The 19,047-nt window shown below is 36.4% G+C and overlaps 1 protein-coding gene across 3 annotated transcripts in view; it reads left to right on the forward strand.

Annotated features, from left to right (window-relative positions):
- Positions 1-19,047, forward strand: part of fam168a (family with sequence similarity 168 member A) — a 65,759-nt gene that overhangs the window by 40,741 nt on the left and 5,971 nt on the right. For 2 of the 3 annotated variants that reach the window (XM_079874749.1, XM_079874750.1), the window contains 4 exons: positions 3,233-3,324; positions 9,168-9,248; positions 15,606-15,731; positions 18,362-18,504. In XM_079874749.1, the coding sequence (XP_079730875.1) occupies positions 3,233-3,324; positions 9,168-9,248; positions 15,606-15,731; positions 18,362-18,504 (442 nt within the window). The remainder of the gene's footprint in view (positions 1-3,232; positions 3,325-9,167; positions 9,249-15,605; positions 15,732-18,361; positions 18,505-19,047) is intronic. The other variant, XM_079874751.1, reaches the window with a different exon arrangement.

Raw genomic sequence — 19,047 nt, forward strand, 5'->3', positions numbered from 1 at the left:
GTTCTTCTTCATGCAAATGCTTTTAAACCATGCAAGCGAGAAAATACAAAAGAGAATGTGCTGTCTGTGATGCTGACACACACGACACACAAGACGCACAGAACGATGCGCGCCAGAATCGACTTCTCTTTCGCGCTTTCGCTTTGAGTATCCTCATGAGCAGTCTTAAATGGATAGTTCACCCAAAAATGAAAATTCTGTCATCATTTACTCTCCCTCAAGTTGTTCCAAACCTGTATGACTTTCTTTCTTCTGCTAAACACAAAACAAGATATTTTAAAGAAGGTTGGTAATTAAACAGTTGCTGGTCCCCATTGACATCCATAGTATTTATTTTTTCCTACTATGGAAGTCAATGGGGTCCATCAGTCGTTTGGTTACCGACTTTCTTCAAAATATCTTCTTTTGTGTTCAGCAGAAGAAAGAAAGTCATACAGGTTTGGAACAACTTGAGGGAGAGTAAATGATGACATAATTTTCATTTTTGGGTGAACTATCCCTTTAAATTAGTTAAATAAAGTCTTAAATGAACGTTAAGAGTTGTGAGAAAATGGGACGCGTGTGGGATCCACATGTGCAGCAGTGACATCAGAATCAAAACTCTTCATTCATAAAAAGATGCCATTAAACAATTATTTGAAATATACTGTCTTTATGTTGTTTCTACATTAATTTGGAGATTAACTGTGAAATTATTACATAAAATATATTAAAAACAAGCTATCTTGTGCAATTATAACAAAATTATCCCAATATAAAAACACAAATACACTGAGTGAGCAAACATTTAGGTGAGATTTGCAATGGTAATTGAGCAATTTTTATATATGAATAAAAGCCTTAATTAAATATGTCATCATGTAAAGTGATCTCTTCAGAAGAAATTAATGATTTCATAGACTTTAAATGGATGGACAAAAAAAATGTGATAATATTAAAAATATCTATATGACAGTAGGCCTGTACGCCAGTTCTTCCCTGTGGTATTGAAAATTGATACATTTCAGGGTATAGTATCAAAGTAGTATTGTGACAACACTAGTGTAGGGTGCCACACATTTTTTTAAATTTTCAAAGGGTGCCTTGACTGAAAAAAGGTTGGGAAACACTGTACTACTGTACCCAAAGCACTTTACAATCATGTTGGGGTTTCCTCAACCACCACCAGTGTGCAGCATCCACTTGGAAGATGCGACGGCAGCCACAGTACATTGGTGCCAGTCAGAGCCGTCGCATAGACTGTGCGAACTGTGCAACCGCACAGGGCCTCGCACCACTAGGGGGCCTTGCAATCCTGCTGTTTTTTTTGTTGTTGTTGTTGTTGTTGTTTTTTTTTTGGGGGGGGGGGGGAATGTTTTTTTTTTTTTGTCCCCACCACTTTTTAAAACATCTCGCGGCACGAATGTACCAATTCTACAAATAAATAAAACATCTCCAGTTAACTGGCAGAGCATTCATTTCGTTCGTTTTTTAAATAAGAGACGATCTAGCGCTGAAATGTTTTTTTTAAATCAAGGGATCAAAGTGCTCGTTGCCGCTGCCGCTCGTGTGGCTCGCGCACACGCCGCACTGTCTTCACTCAGATGCGCGCTTCAATCCGTTGCGGATACTCTATTCGGTCTGTTGAAATCACAAAACATAATGCACACAAACGTGTCCCTGCTTGATATACAACCACTAATGAACATAATCGGTTTTGATGAGAAAAAAACTATACGAGAAAAAAAAAAAACTATGTGAGTGCGGATTCGAACCCAGACCCTCTGACACGCTTGGTGAAAGTTCTACCACTGGACCATTAAAATACACGTGGGTGAAGTAGGCGGATCTATGTATTTATTCACACGAAAATTCTCGAGCTGACTTGATGTAAAGTGAGTGGCTTTACATCAAGTCAGCTCGAGAATTTTCGTGTGAATAAATACATAGATCCGCCTACTTCACCCACGTGTATTTTAATGGTCCAGTGGTAGAACTTTCGCCAAGCGTGTCGGATGTAAAGTTGTTGCACAGTTGATTTTTTTCCCTTTGAAATAAATAGCAAAAAGTCATAGCTGAGAGTGCATAATTATGCTGTATTATTCTACTTGATAAAAACGTATTGCAGCGAGATTATGCGTGCAATAGAACTAAAACAGCTACGTCCGTGTGACTGTTATTCATGCGCAATTGAGCATCCACATCAAAGAGCAGGGCCTCGCATTTCAAGTTCGCACAGGGCCTCGCACCCCACCTGCGACGGCACTGGTGCCAGTGGGCTCACCACACACCAGCTATAGGTGGAGAGGAGAGAGAGTAATAGAGCCAATTCAATGGATGGGGATTGGCAAGGGCCATTGGATGGAATATGGCCAGGACACCGGGGTTACACCCCTACTCTTTACGAGAAGTGCCATGGGACCACAGAGAGTCATGACCTCGGTTTAACATCTCATCCGAAGGACTGGGCTCTTTGACAGTATAGGGTCCCCATCACTTTACTGGGACATTAGGACCCACACAGACCACAGGGTGAGCACTCCCTTCTGGCCTCACTAACACCTCTTCAAGCAGCAACCTAGTTTTTCCAGGAGTCTCCCATCTAGGTACTGACCTGGCTCAACCCTGCTTAGCTTCAGCTGGGCAGCCAGTCTTGGGCTACAGGGTGATATGGCTGCTGGTTTGAATATGAAAAATGTCAAATGACTATAGAACACACGGAAATTGGTGTAAAGAAGAGACGATTTCATTCTTACAGTCGGCAATGCTATAGCCTTTATGTAAACAGGTTACATGCTGCGTTCATCCAGTCAGTGAGACTGACAAAGCAAATATGCGAATACGTATGTTAACCCTAGGTTTAGGAATTTAAAGTGTGAAACTTCATCTTATGAATACCCACGATTAATTGTCAACTCCAGGTATATTATTAACAGTGTGAAACGTGAAGCAAGATAACCCAGGATTCCATTTACCCAGGGTTTAGAATGACCCAGGGTTAACTATTTCAAGTGTGAAAAGCCCTTTTATGTAATTCTTCAAAAAAGGTAAAAAAAAGACCACTGAAAAATTATGTATGGTGAGACTGTAGAGCCTAGAGAATTTGAGACTTGTGCTTGTGTGTGTGTGTGTGTGTGTTATGTTTTATCATCATTTTGGTTTGTTTAGGCAGATAATAGTGTTGCAGAAGTTCATACCCGTCAAAACAACACTGGCGTAACTCATATGCTGTCTCTGTCTATCTGTTTTTCAGTAAGAACAGGCTGTCTTCCACCATGAACCCGGTGTACAGCCCAGTGCAACCGGGAACCCCGTACGGAAACCCGAAGAATATGGCATACACAGGTATGTAACAGTATTAATTTCGTTAACGAAAACTATGACGAAAAATGTTCGTTGACGACCTTTTTTCCCCTGACTAAGACAAGACGATGAGAGACGACACCCACGTCACTAAACGATAACTGTGACTATATCAACACATGCAATATCGTTGACGAAAAAAGACGAGACTGAAATGTGTTTAAACATTTTTTAAACTTAACCAAAACCACTTGTTTGTGTCAAATAAAGGAGACGAGACGACAACACATTGACTGTTTTTTACGAGCGTTCATGCTTACGGTTGGCAGATTTTAATAATTAAACCCCCAGTCAGAGCTTTTCTGTTAAAAGAACACGTTTTCTACCCGGTCTTTTCAATAGTATCTGGCAACCATACGCGCGCGCTCTCTACACTGCTGAAGAACCGCGGATGATCTGAAAACAGACGAGTAAGCTGGAGTTTAGCGATCTTCATTTGAGATCTTCTAGTAGGCTACTTAAATTAAAGTGTCGTTCAGTCTGTCTGTGTTCTGCCACGAGCCGTTTGCGCTATCTGTGCTACTAAATCTGCGATCAAAATATAGGCTGATATCCAGCAGTCAGTGTTTTTAATGTTGATCATACGAGCAAGAATGTAATGTTTTCTGAATATCCACACGATTTCAAATGTGACATTGATTTTATACAACAGTTCAACAAACAGAAGGGTAACATTAAATAATGTAGGCTACTACATTTAAAACAGTATTGTCAGTAGGCTTATTGCTCTATTTTGCAACGAAAGCCAGCACACATCGGTGATTCGTGAACGAATCTGTGGCTTTGAACGAATCGTGAGATTCAATGACCCGTTCATAAAAATGGCAGCTTGCTTCCTTACTGAATGAATGAATGAGTGACTCCATGACTCACTCATAAAGACAGTGACTTACTACTGGCTTTAGTTTAATATTTTAAAAGTACCGGTATCACTTCGTTCTTACCATCATTGCATATTGAACATTGTTTAATTTAAAAAAAATATTTAAAAAATATTGTCCCTTAATGGAAAAAGTGTGACTGCAGTCTAAGTGGAAGAGAGGGGGTACCAGGGGGTAGGGCACTCTAAAAACCACTGAACTAAGGAAAAGGGGTATGTAGAATTGCACAAGTGCTACTGCTAAAGTCAATACAGCCTGTTACCTTAATTTACATTTCTCATAATCTTAACTGAATGGGCCTAGAGATAAAAAATGTAGGACATTTTTTGTCTAAAGACTACATATAAATAGCTACCAGAATTAATGTCGGTAACTGCAGTTTGACTAAAAGTTGACAAAAAATGCAATGACTTTTCGTCAACTAAAACTAGACTAAAACTATGAAAGACAAAATGACTAAAATGTGACTAAGACCAATAAGTATTTTCGTCTCAAGATGAAAACTAAGACTAAATCAAAAATGGCTGCCAAAATTAATACTGGTATGTAATGAGACAATCACACGTATTTAAAATTACAACATGCTTTATTAATAAATGTCTGTGATCTTACTCTATACAACTATATCAATAGTTAAAGGTGCAATAAGTGATTTCTGGGAAATGCTGTTGAAAGTGGATCGGACAGAGCACAATGAAACACTTGTAGCAAATCAGCAGCAGGGGACGTGTCCACTCATGATGGGGGAGGAGAGAGAGTGAGCAAGAGGGAGATTTAAAGATAGACTGTAGAAAGAGAAGTGGCTGAGAAACATTACAAAAGAGAAGAGGTTAGAAGAATTTCACTGGAAAAAGAAGGGTTATGATAAGCCAAGGGCTTTAGGACCTCTAGCTTTCTAGCGCTGGAGAGGCCTAAGCGGGAAGGTCTGAAAATGACAAGTTTACCTTGTTTTCTGCTCCATACATTGGCTTTGCTATGTTTCACAGAACCAAGATATGCTATTGTTGTAAGGTTAGCTGTAGTTACAGGGCGGTTTTGAGTGTCATTGTTTGTCTGGAGCTGGTGTGCTTCACTTCAGCTATGATAAAGAGATATCCACTCTTTTATTGCATGTTCATGCATTTTGGAGGTGGAGCAATTTCAATTATCAACAGCGTTTCTTCAAAACCCACTTACTGCACCTTTAAGGTGCAAATTCTGTTTCTTGTTGTCTGTAGAGGGATTGATCACCCAAAAATAAAAATGTTGTCATCGTTAAGCTGCAGACCTGACTACAGCATCTGTCTGTGATGTGCAGGAATGGGTGTGCATTAATGCATACTTCACCTCTCACTTCTGTTCCGTGTTGGCGTGTGTTTATGCATGTAGAGCCATGAGCGCCGTGTCACTCATGGCAGGTGTTTGTCTGCTGCCATGGCAACCGTAGGCTCATATTTGATGTGCTCTTATTGAAGGGATTCTCTGGGTCAATAGAGACTGTTTACACACCAACATCTACTCCCCCCACCCCTCCCCCCTCACTTACAGGGTTTTCTCACTTACGATTCAAGTGTCAGTTTTATTTTAGAACATTCCTTAGGAGAAATTAAAAGAGACAGTTGTTTACGGACAGTAAGAGTATTGAGCTGTAATATGAATGTGAAAAGCAACTAATAGCATATAGCATATCATTTGATGAGAAATTAGTTCATATTGAGATGTCTGACTTTGGTATCTAGGCAAATTTGAGCACAGTCTGAGACATTGTTCAAAAACTCAACAAAAAAATATGAGATATAGCATATGAGATTAGCGGGGAGAATTTTCACTGTTGGACAATCCATCTTAAGCTGGTAGTTTTATTTTGGATCATGGTAGCAGCCTGGTCTGAGCTGGTCAGTAGCTGGCCAGGGTAGTCTTCCATCCAGGATTTAATTTCTTAATTTGAATCAAACCAGATGTATAATTTTATAATAATGAAGTAGAATCAAAATATATTGAAATTCAGTACAATTTAAATAACTGCTGTAAGAGTAGTTTTTACTGCAAAACATGTCATTTCTAACTATAACTAAACCTGTAATCTCTTAATATATGGGATAGATTCAATTTATAAGTTGTATATCAGGTTTATTTATCTTTTGAATATTAATATTATAATCCAGATTATTGGTTATATTGCATTTATAAAAATGCATAAATTAATATAATATTTTTTTAAATTGCATATTATCTTTGCAGTTATCTTTATATTTGCATACATCTACTTTATTTATAAGCTGTTATTGTTGTTGTTATTATTATTATTATCATCATCATTTATATTACATTTATAAATGAATATTTATTATTAGTAGAAATAGTAGTTGTTGTAGTATCTCATTGTTGTCTAGGAGAAATCATCGATATATTAAAGAGGTCTCATTTGTGATCACTGGGAATGAGCATAGTTCACAGACCTTATATTTACCTGATATATAAAATAAAGTGACTTCCAGTGAGAGAGATTCTCCATATAAGACAAGAAACACATCACACAGTTCATTGGACGCATGATTGTGACATTATTATAGTACAAGCGGTTCTGCATATATCTTGTAAATGCAGGAATGAACTGAAGTGACTGAAAGATGAAATGAAATTTTAAAGTCCCATTTTAAAGAGAGTTGCTTGTCAGTGCAGATGTAAGTGGAGAGAGCGTTGTTTGTATCAGAGGCTGGACACACTTGTAATCAGATTGTGTCTTTGTGAGCACTGCTTAACGGATGGATGACTTTTCAGGTCATTTCAGTGGAGAGATGGAGGGAGAAAATGTATAGGACGCTCTGTACTTGCAGATAAAGAGTTAAACTTCTGGTGTCTTCAGACAAATATCACCATATCTTAAGATACAGTTTGGTGTAGCTTGGAAAGCTTTAAAAAGTGAATTGTGTAATTTAAAATACTTTGACTTTCAGCTAGCTGAATGATAGCACTATATTTAAGCCATTTTCTAAGTGTGGTGCTTTCAAAATATTGTTTGGGAAACAAAGATTATTTTTCTATTTTCCTGCTGCAAGTGATGGCGAAATTAGAGGTTAACCAATAGTGGATTTTACAGATAATAATAACTAGGCTGGACCATGCTGGCCGATAACTGATTAACCGATTAAGTTTATAAAATGGATACTGAATAAAAATTTAAACTCCAAGTAATCTAGTGCTGTAAACTTTATTAATAAAATTAAAAAAACAGTGCTGAACCTTAAAAAAAATACTGTACAAATAAATATTAATACATTAATTATAACTTGATCATTCATGTTAGTAATGATAGAACTTTAAAATGTAAAAATGTTTTTGTAAATTTCAAGGATCAATACTACTATGACATTTATTAACCTTAGTTAATGTTACAGATGGACTCTTATTGTAAAGTGTTACCATTTTATATACTTTGCTTTTTATTATTGGGATAGAAATGCTCTGGCAAGTCAATTATCAACATAGAAAAATATAGCCTGAGCATTCTTCTAAATATCTCCTTTTATGTACAAATAGACATATACTGTATGTGTGTGTGTAGATGATGACAATTCTCTCAACATCTATGGGTGAACGGTTCCTTTACCAAACACATGATCAAGCAGGTCCTCACATGCTCACTCTTTCGCCAGTATTTCTCCTGCATCCTCCAGTGTTGATATAATCCATCCCTTGCAGTGAGCTGTCCAGACCTGGATACTCCCTTCCCATGATGCCCTGTACGTCTGACAGCTCGTGCTGTTCAGTATGGAGCGATGCACTGGGTTTCACACTCATCCGACTGTGTCTTATTGAGACAGACATGTCGTAATGGATGCCATCTGTGCTCATCCTGTTCAATAAAGAGCTCACCTCGCTCTCTCTCCCTCTCTTTGTCCTTTCCTATGATAGCACAGGTTACAGAGATTTGATTTGGATCAGTATATCTGGAAATAGTAACAGCCTTTTTGTTTATAAAAATGGATCTGCACTTGCTTTTGTTAATTTATGTTCTGGTGATTTTCTCTCTCTCTCTCTCTCTCTCTCTCTCTCTCTCTCTCTAAAAAAAAAGAAAAAAGAAAACGTTACTTTTCTAATCTATTGTATTGCTGAGTGAAACAGGATATTCAACTTGGACAGGACTTGATTTTATCCAATTGGAAATGGATTGATCTGTAAAAAAAAAAAAAGGGCATTCAATGTGAGAATATAGCCAGATTATGTTCTAAACTAAAGCCTATATACATAGCTATTTAGCTATTGGTTTATTTTATAATCTTATCCAAAGCACAAAAAGAAGAGAAGTTCACACACACAATAGAAACATATTTCTTATTTCTTCTTTTTTTTAGAGGCCAAATGCAAAGACAACATTTTTTCCAATTCACATCATCAGTGTTGAATCAATGCTACGATTTGAAATAAATGCAAAGAATCCTGAAAAAGAAATCACAGTTACCACAGAAATATTAACCAGCAGAACTTTTTTTTTAACATTGATAATAATAAGAAATGTTCCTTGAGCATCAAATCATCATATCAGAATGCTTTCTATAAGATCATGTGACACTGTAGACTGGAGTAATGATGCTGAAAATTCAGCTTTGATCACAGGAATAAATTACATTTTAAAATATATTCAAATTGAAAACGGCTATTTTAAATTGTAGTAATATTCCACAATATTACTGTTTTTTACTGTATTATTTGATCAAATAAATGCAGCTTTTGTCTGCACAAGATACTTTTTTTTTTCAGACTCCATACTTTGTTTACAACATATAATTTAATAATAAAAATTGTTTATCTTGTTTATTAGAAATTGTTTATATGTTGGCAAGTCTGACACATCGGCTCTGTAATGCGTGTAATTGACCAGTGCAGATCAATTCAATTAATTGCTAATGTTGATTTTATGTTTTAGTGTCATTTCTAAACTGTTGTCTCTCTGCATGTGTACAGGCTATCCCGGAGGTTATCCTACGACTGCCCCGACCTACACAGCCAACCTTTATCAGACAGGTAGCCCAGGATACCCACCAGGTATGTACACTCTCCAAACTTTCCAGTGAATATGGCATAATACACACTTACATTAGCAAAATATATGAGACGTTAGTGATCCATTGACACCAATGAAACACATGCAGTATTCACAAACACATACTGATGCCTAATACTGTCTAGCCTCATTTTGATGATGCTGGCCTTTAACTTAACAATTAAACAACATATTACTGTTATATAGTGCTGGTTCCAACTAGTGACATAATGTGCTGACTCAATATATACAATAAATCTTCATAATGATTAGAAAAGTGGCTTTATTTGTGTTCATATAACAGTGCACCTCGAAAGCTTCTGATGTATGAGGTCACTAATTGTGTTTTGTTCAGTAATGAGCTGTTCCCTGAAATGATTTTGGTCAATAAATCTGTTTCCGTCTTGATCTGGCAAGTTGTTTACGAATAATGATATTTAGAAAAAAAATTGAAACTGTGATTTGAGTGATTTGAGTGTGAAATTCAGTCTCGAGAGAAACCAGACGCAGTGAGGATGAGTCATGTGAAGTAGGTTGGCTTAGTGCACATAATTTCCCACTAGTCTTTTGTTAACAGGCTTGTTTGAGTCAGCTATGTGTGACTCAACTTGTAGCATGATGTTTTTGTAAAAAAAAAAAAAAACGGATTTGTGCTGTAAGCAGACATTTTTGGATCACATTTTAGATCAGGATGTAAATGGTGCACTAGTGGAGTTGGTTTGTGAGGTCTGTGATAGGATCAATATGATCAGTGCCTCCCTGAACTGATATCATTTTTGTAAGATTTTCTCGGTAATGTCAGGATATGGCATGCCACCTGCCACTCTTATACATTCTTACATGTTTAAACAGGCTGTTTCTTAGATCAGAGATCAAGTTGACATTTTGCTGTTATATATTCATATTTTTATGTTTGATCTATTTACTGGCTTGCTTGTGTATGATATCAGAAAATGGTAGTTTTGGTTGACCAGCACTACTTTCACACAATGTGTCACACTTTCTCCACAAGTTTCTGTGGTTTTCACCCAATATCTTCATGAAAAGATATGGACCTCAAAGATTTCTGCAGTATCCTTCTGTCTTTAAAAATATATGCTACAAAAATAGTCTGTGTGGTAAGACGTGCATTTAGACCAGTGGTTATCAAATGCTAAATGCAAAGAATAAAAATATAACTAAATGGTATCTGAGCAAGTTGGGATAGAAAATGATCTGCTTTTAAAATTCCTGTAAATTTTAGGTTACACTTTATTTTAAGGTGTTAGTGTAATTATACATTTAAGTATTGAGTAATAATAATTAACTACCTGTTCTTACTACAGGGTTAGGGTTAGGAATAGGGGTTAGTTGTATGTAATTATACATAATTTACAGTTATTACTACAGTAACGACATGTAACGTGTAACAAGTACACTGTCAAATAGTGTAAAATCTCCAATAAAATACTATAATGTCTTGTTGCATATTCATCATTTGGTAAAAGGTATTTAAATTAGACAGATGCTAAATGGACAGATCAAAAATGAGGACATGGTTTGTGCCGACTACAGTGTTTTATAGAGCTGCACGATTAATCATTAAAAGATCGCAATCTCATTCCTAAATGACAACGATTCATCTATGTCTATTAAACCTTTGACGATCACACCAGAACATTCAAATCTGCGCTGCCGCTGAGCCAGAGAGAGCAGTTGTCATGTAGGCCTATAGGTATAAACAGCTTCTTTTCATCCACACAGTATTGATATTTCTGTTACAAATATTCAGAAGTTCTGGGATAAAAGTTCAACTTGTCCCTTCAAATATCATTCAAAAATCATTACACCAGTAAGTGGCGACAAGTGACTTATAAATGTACACTCACTTAAAGGATTATTAGGAACACCTGTTCAATTTCTCATTAATGCAATTATCTAATCAACCAATCACATGGCAGTTGCTTCAATGCATTTAGGGGTGTGGTCCTGATCAAGACAATCTCCTGAACTCCAAACTGAATGTCACAATGGGAAAGAAAGGTGATTTAAGCAATTTTGAGCGTGGCATGGTTGTTGGTGCCAGACGGGCCGGTCTGAGTATTTCACAATCTGCTCAGTTACTGGGATTTTCACGCACAACCATTTCTAGGGTTTACAAAGAATGGTGTGAAAAGGGAAAAACATCCAGTATGCGGCAGTCCAGTGGGCGAAAATGCCTTGTTGATGCTAGAGGTCAGAGGAGAATGGGCCGACTGATTCAAGCTGATAGAAGAGCAACTTTGACTGAAATAACCACTCGTTACAACTGAGGTATGCAGCAAAGCATTTGTGAAGCCACAACACGCACAACCTTGAGGCGGATGGGCTACAACAGCAGAAGACCCCACCAGGTACCACTCATCTCCACTACAAATAGGAAAAAGAGGCTACAATTTGCATGAGCTCACCAAAATTGGACAGTTGAAGACTGGAAAAATGTTGCCTGGTCTGATGAGTCTCGATTTCTGTTGAGACATTCAGATGGCAGATTTGGCGTAAACAGAATGAGAACATGGATCAATCATGCCTTGTTACCACTGTGCAGGCTGGTGGTGGTGGTGTAATGGTGTGGGGGATGTTTTCTTGGCACACTTTAGGCCCCTTAGTGCCAATTGGGCATCGTTTAAATGCCATGGCCTACCTGAGCATTGTTTCTGACCATGTCCATCCCTTTATGACCACCATGTACCCATCCTCTGATGACTACTTCCAGCAGGATAATGCACCATGTCACAAAGCTCGAATCATTTCAAATTGGTTTCTTGAACATGACAATGAGTTCACTGTACTAAAATGGCCCCCACAGTCACCAGATCTCAACCCAATAGAGCATCTTTGGGATGTGGTGGAACGGGAGCTTCGTGCCCTGGATGTGCATCCCACAAATCTCCATCAACTGCAAGATGCTATCCTATCAATATGGGCCAACATTTCTAAAGAATGCTTTCAGCACCTTGTTGAATCAATGCCACGTAGAATTAAGGCAGTTCTGAAGGCGAAAGGGGGTCAAACACAGTATTAGTATGGTGTTCCTAATAATCCTTTAGGTTAGTGTATGTCATTTTAAATAATGTAAATCATTCACTCGAGATTCGTTCAAAAATGCTGATTCATTCAAGTTAATTGACTGCACCAATTAACATTTCGTCAGAACCTCTAGTAAATTAGACTACATGTTATTTTGTTTAGATGTCTGTTGTCTGTTCAGAATCAGGGAGAATCGTCGTTTCTATTTTAAACAACGACAACAACAACAACAAAAAAAAACAATCATGCAGCTCTAGTATTTTATGCAATGAATACTTGGCATCAAACTTTTTTTATTTATTTTTTTACAATTTTGGTCCTGTGTTGTCGCCACTTGATGTCTAATGTAAAATCTGGGACCTGAAGCAAAACCAGTTGAGACCCACTGATTTAAACAATTACAGCTGATGTCTTTCAGTTCAAAATGCACCAAACAGTGATTGAATAAATGTTGGCTGTAGTACTTTACCTTTAGTTCATATCTTATTCTTTACAATACAATGCAATTTTGTGGCCTTTTTTTCTCTCTCCATTTCTTGAACTTTATTTTTATATATTTCATATGACATAAAAGTAAAAATAATAAAAGTGTCAGTGTTTCAGTAGTCAAGACTATCTTAGCAATATTTTATATATTTTAATTAATTCTAATAATTACAAAATATTCTCATTTTCAAGTTGTTTTTCAAGTCGTTAAATTTCTAATAAAGGTTAGCACTATTTTACATTGATTGGAAAGTTCATATTATTGATTTTAGCTTTTTCTTATTATTCATTTATATTATTGATTTTAACTATCATCGATTAATCGGTTACCGGCCATATTTTCCAATTTTAGTTTATATTATCGACAAAATCGGTCAACCTATTAACTATGCCATTTGAAAGTTGATTCCTGTCACTTTTTTCTTTCTCCATTTCCTGTACATTATTTATATATTTCACATGATAATAAATACAAAATAAAAGTCTCAGTAGTGTTAAAGCTTGTATTTTAATAGTTGTAAAATATTCTCATAGTTAAGTCATTCTTAATTTTCTAATAAGGTTCAAAACTATTTTACATTTAAGTGGAATGTTTTCGTTCAAATTATTGCGATTATTTGCGATTTAATCGGTTTTCAGCCATATTTTCCAATCAATATCGCCCTAATCCACTATTTGTAAACCTCTACATTTACATTAAATGTGTGGATATTTCACACGATTCTTCCTACAGTATCATACTTTCATCATTATCATAAGTATCATAGTTATCATAAGAATTATCTGAATCACATAAAGCCCTCATGCATGCATAAAACGCAGCACTGAACCGCTGCAGTGATGTCATGTGTGAGGCGTCTATGCGGCACTGATGCCATTGTGTGATTCCAGCAGTCTCTCTTTCTCTTTGTCCCTCTGTGCTCTGGTGTTTAGTAACATTTCATGGCTTTGCACCATCGCCCCCTTGTGGCTCTGAAAGGATTGCTCCATTTGGAAGGAAGACATGCAATTAAATACTTTTAATCATTTTGTTGATGCGTTTATCTGACGTAACTTGCAGTAATATTATTACAGGGACAATCCTTCTGGAGTAATCCAGGAATTTGTGGCTTTCTTAAAGGCAATAGTTCATCAGACATGCTTAGCTATTTAACCTCTATGCCAACACATAGTCATTATGGATTAGCATCCTGCTATATTACTAATGCTTTTGTTTGCTTTATAAATAGCATGAACGGTATGCAGTTTTTTGTATGCACAGAATCCACACTTGACCTACTACATTTGCCAAAATGTACAGAATACAGTACATTTGTAGCACACTGCATAATATCTGGCAATGCAATGCGCTTAATCTTCCATTTCTAGCGTAATGAATGAAAGTTACCAACCATGATTTTATTTTAATATGTCCCTCTAGATTCATTTTTTGAAGAGACATTTTACTCAAAACTAGATTGCGAGTTTTCCAATCTATTCTATTATGCGATTTGTCACTTAAAGCAATAGTTAACTTAACAATGAAAATTCTGTCATCATTTCCTCACCCTCAAGTTGTTTCAAACCTGTATGAATTTCTTTCTTCTGCTGAAACCAAAGGAAGATATTTTGAAGAATGTCGGTAACCAGATAGTTGGTGGATCCCATTGACTTCTATAGAAGGACAAAAAAATACTATGAAAGTCAATGGAGTCCATCAACTATTGGTTACCGACATTCTTCAAAGTGTCTTCCTTTGTGTTCAGCAGAAGAAAGAAATTCATACAGGTTTGAAACAACTTGAGGGTGAGTAAATTATGACAGATTTTTCATTTTTAAAGTGAACTATTCCTTTAAGGTTTTACTCCCAAATACATAAAATGGAAGTAATTATGGAAAATAATCATTAATATCTAAGCTGAAAATATGATACCACTCACGTGAAACAACACGTTTATCATTGAATAATGCCTATTGTTTTATATAGGCCTACTATTTTTTTTAGCAAATATTAGGCAGTATATATGCATACTCCATATTATTCTGGAAGCAGTAACCTAGTATTTTAATTTTTAATATATCCATTGAGTGGGATGCATTGATTTCCACTGCTGTTCAGTTTAATGGGAATTGAACCATCCAGCTTTCAATTGCAAGCCCAGAGTGTTTATTTACAATACATTTGCATTTTACATTTATTTTAGCAAACGCTTTTATCCTAAATGACTCACAAATTAGGAACTGTGCAAGCAATTTCACAGGCAGCTGGCTGCGTAAAGACATTTTTGTAGTTAATGGTTTTCAATTTTGTAGTTTCATTCTTGAATAGAAAATCTTTTTTAACCAATTTTTATTTTTCAAAAAAAAAAAAATTATATTTGAATTTTGACTTTTTTTAATTCTACTTAGACGTACTTAGATGTGTTACTGCTTGAACTTTCTTTATTTCTGTTAGAGAAGCATTTAAATCCCTAATAGAGCGCATTAATGTCTTTTATTCAACGCCACATCCGTTATTAGGTAACTAGATACCTAGGTTGGTAATGTTAGCTTCACTAACCTGAAAAACTTACCACTGTAAAGATTTCCATGATAAATTCCGCATCATCTTGCGTCAGAATTTTGGAAAGTGAAAGCAATTAAATAATTAAAAAATCAATGGTTTCTATGGTAGATCTTTTAGGTTTTTTTTTGTAGTGTTTTTATTTCTGGAAGCCTACCTTTGTGGTCTGTTAATACAAGGATCCATAGGGACAGTGAGAGGAGGAGAGGCCAGTCAGGGTACAGATGTGGCGACAGTCGTGACGCATGTGTAACCCTTCTTGTGTTGTGTTTGTTTGGGACAGTGCTGCTGGTGAAGCAGGCCTGGCCCCAGACGGCATCTGCTCCGGGGCCCGGAGAAGGCTCCTATGACCTGGCCGTGGACGCTGGCTCAGAGAGCAGGCAGTACCAGGCCTCATCTACAGCATTCAGTAAATATGATTACTATACTCTACTGTAACTGCTGTGTGTTCCCCTGTTACTCTATAACACACAAACACGCACCCTTTCACATAAGCCTCGTTCAGACAGTCGGGTCTAAATCTGATTTTTGTGCACATCCGATTGGAATCTGATATTTAGCAAGTGCGAACGACAAAAAAAAAAAAAAAAAAAAATTAAATGCTTTTTTACAAATCCATTTTGAGCTACATTCAAATGTGTTTTGAATTTTCTGGAAATCGGTCTGACCACCCTAATCGGATTTTGCGTGGTTTGTCACTTTCTCACGCCACGGAAAACAGAAACAACGTTGTTATAGGAAACATGCTGAAAGTTGCTGCTGAAACGAGGTTGTGTTGTTGCAAAGTGTCGGTCAAGCAGAAAATTACAATACAATGGTGACATGTTTTGAGATCGGTGGAGACGACAGCACGGAATGAATCCGCTCATACCAGCATCCTACTTTTCTGCCTCGGCCGTACTGGACACATTGTCAGTTTCAAATAAGACACGTTTCTGCTGTTGTTGTTGTTGTTTTTGGCGATCGCTCACCAATGCAACGTCATTGCCAAAGAAACCAATGCAGATATTCCGGAAAACATAAGAGTGCCACTGGACACACAAATTGGATCTGAATGGTTATGATATACAGTGTAGACAGTCAATAATTTAGATCAGATTCCAATCAGATACACAAATAATCGGATTTGGACTGACAGTGTGAACATAGCTATATAGAGTCCCATACTGCCTATAAAGAACACTTGCTCTCATTGTTCTGTTTCCCCAGAGCACACACATATATTGATCGGATGATGCGTAAACAAACTTTACGATGAGCTCTGTTCTAAAACCTAGTGAGCTGCACTGCTGCATACTGCCTACATAGGCAACCACCTACTAAAGCCGGGGACACACTTAATGACTATAAGTAAGGCCGATTATGAATGTAATTTGATACTTACGAGTCACGACTGATCATGCCCAAACGCACAGAGTCAGAGACAGTTGCGTTCAGTCGGTGTTCACAGTTGGTGTTTAAAATCTGCTCCAGTCGTTGGAAACAGTCTATAAGTGTGTTCAGTTCAGTCTTAGAATGTTTCAGCTAGTCGTTAAGTGTGTCTCCGGCTTAAGGCAGCATCCTAAGTGAAATGGAACCTTTTTTTTTATTACTTTTTTTTTTCTATTTATTTTTAAATATTTTTATTTGATCAGGACATTTATTTCTTCTACATTTTGTTTTCTGATCCACATGAATTCCGTAAATCCAGTATTTTTGATTATTTTGATTATTATTATTCAAAATAATTATTGTAATTCTTTATTCATTCAATTTTACAGTACAATATAATTATTGTACTAGTAATATAATTCTGTATTGACTAAATTAATTGTTATAATTTAAATAATAATGAAATATTCCAAGGTTTTCTTTTTTGTCCTTTGTTGATCACATGGCAATTTTATATCTATTTTGATTTGGATTTATAACGCTCTACATAGGCAGCAACTGACATAAAGTGCTCTGGAGACTCGATTTCAGTCAAATTTGACAGTAGCATATAAAATTAATTTGAAAAGATTTCTCTCTTCGCTTGGATTATTTTTCACAATGCATTCTGGGATTGTCCTCAATGCAGAGGATATACTAATTTGGTCAAAAATGTGTTCTTTTAGTGTTGTTGTGATACTATTATAGTTTTTATGAATATTTTGATCATTTGAAAGTTTGTTATACTGTTTTTTTATCATTTGTATTAGTAGTTTTGTTTTTTGTCTATATGGTTTCTATAAATATAAAAACTGTCTATATATTTTATGTATGTGTGTGTGTGTGTATATATATATGTGTGTCAATTAAAGTTTATAGTTTTAGTTAACTATAATAACCCTGAAATGCAACATATTTTGTTTGTTTAAGCCTTTGTGTCAGAATGTGCCTATGATTTCTTAAAATGCTGTCTTGGTGAAATCTCACATTGCATACTGGAGACACACTGTCTGAGATCTAAGGTTTCATTCTCACCGTAGACAGCTGAGCTTTTTGGAGTTGAGATTGCATAAAATTGTGTTGTGGGATTGAATTAGACAGGATTGGCTAAGCTAGACTAAAGACAGTTGAATCTGGTGTGTTGCATCAATGTGTGTACTTCAGATGTGAAGTAATGACTGATAGCATGTCTTTGGTATGTAGGGAATCTTTTGGTGTATTGTGTAACTAATAACGCCTAAAGCAATGTATTCTTTCTTTAAAAGACTTCCGTTTGGGCAGCTGAATTCACATTCTTGTGCTTTTTGTTACTACTTTGTTGTCTACAATCCTCCAATAAATCGCTAGCAATTGAAAAGCCTAACAGATGGTGTGTGTGTGTGTGTGTGTGTGTGGAAAAAGAGAAAGTGTCGGTGTGTGTGCTTGGTTGTTTAATGTGTGATATCTCTGACTTGAAAGGGTGTGTGAGTGTTTGCACTTCATATGTGCTTTAGTTTAGTTTGGCGCACAAGATTTTGGAAATCCAACCAGAGCACATGGATGTGTGTGAAGGAATATTTTTTATTATATTCGATTGTTGTGTGCCTAATGCCTACTGGACCTAACAATCTCTTTCCGTCTCTGTTTCAGGATACACTGCAGGAACGCCTTATAAGGTCCCCCCTAATCAGACCAATGGAGCCCCTCCTCCCTATTCCCCGTCCCCTAACCCCTACCAGACGGCCATGTACCCTATTAGAAGTGCCTATCCCCAGCAGAACCTCTATGCTCAGGTAAGACCTTATTCTATACTGTGAATATTGTGAAGCTGCTTTGAAACAATTGAGTAAAGCACTAAAAGAAATAAAGATGATGACTCACCAAGCTGGAATAACACCATAATCCATGATAAGTATGATGTTTTGTGGTGTTTTGAATAATTAGTTGTCTATAGAGAAATCAAACTTGGCCCTTCTTATCTTATTCTGCATTGTTTATCAGGGGGAAAAAAAGGTTTTGTATTTTAATATAATAACTTGCTTGACCTGAAATGAATTTTTAGGTGACATCACCTATGTTAGCCCATAGCTATTCAAGTATTGTTAAAGGATACTTTTGTCTGTAATGCTGCATTTTTAACATCTTTCCAATAGTTAATGCATTGGTTAAATTACTACAACAAAGATTACAGCACTAATAGCAAATATGATAGATGCAAATAACAGTGAGATCGATTCTCCGTTAATAAAATAATTATTTTCCCCCCGTTTTACCTCAAATACTTCTCATTACTAAAGTAAAATGAACTATGGTGGAACCATATTGTTATTTGAAAT

The sequence above is a fragment of the Squalius cephalus genome (assembly GCF_949319135.1).
Source record: "Squalius cephalus genome assembly, chromosome: 6".
NCBI lineage: Eukaryota > Metazoa > Chordata > Actinopteri > Cypriniformes > Leuciscidae > Squalius > Squalius cephalus.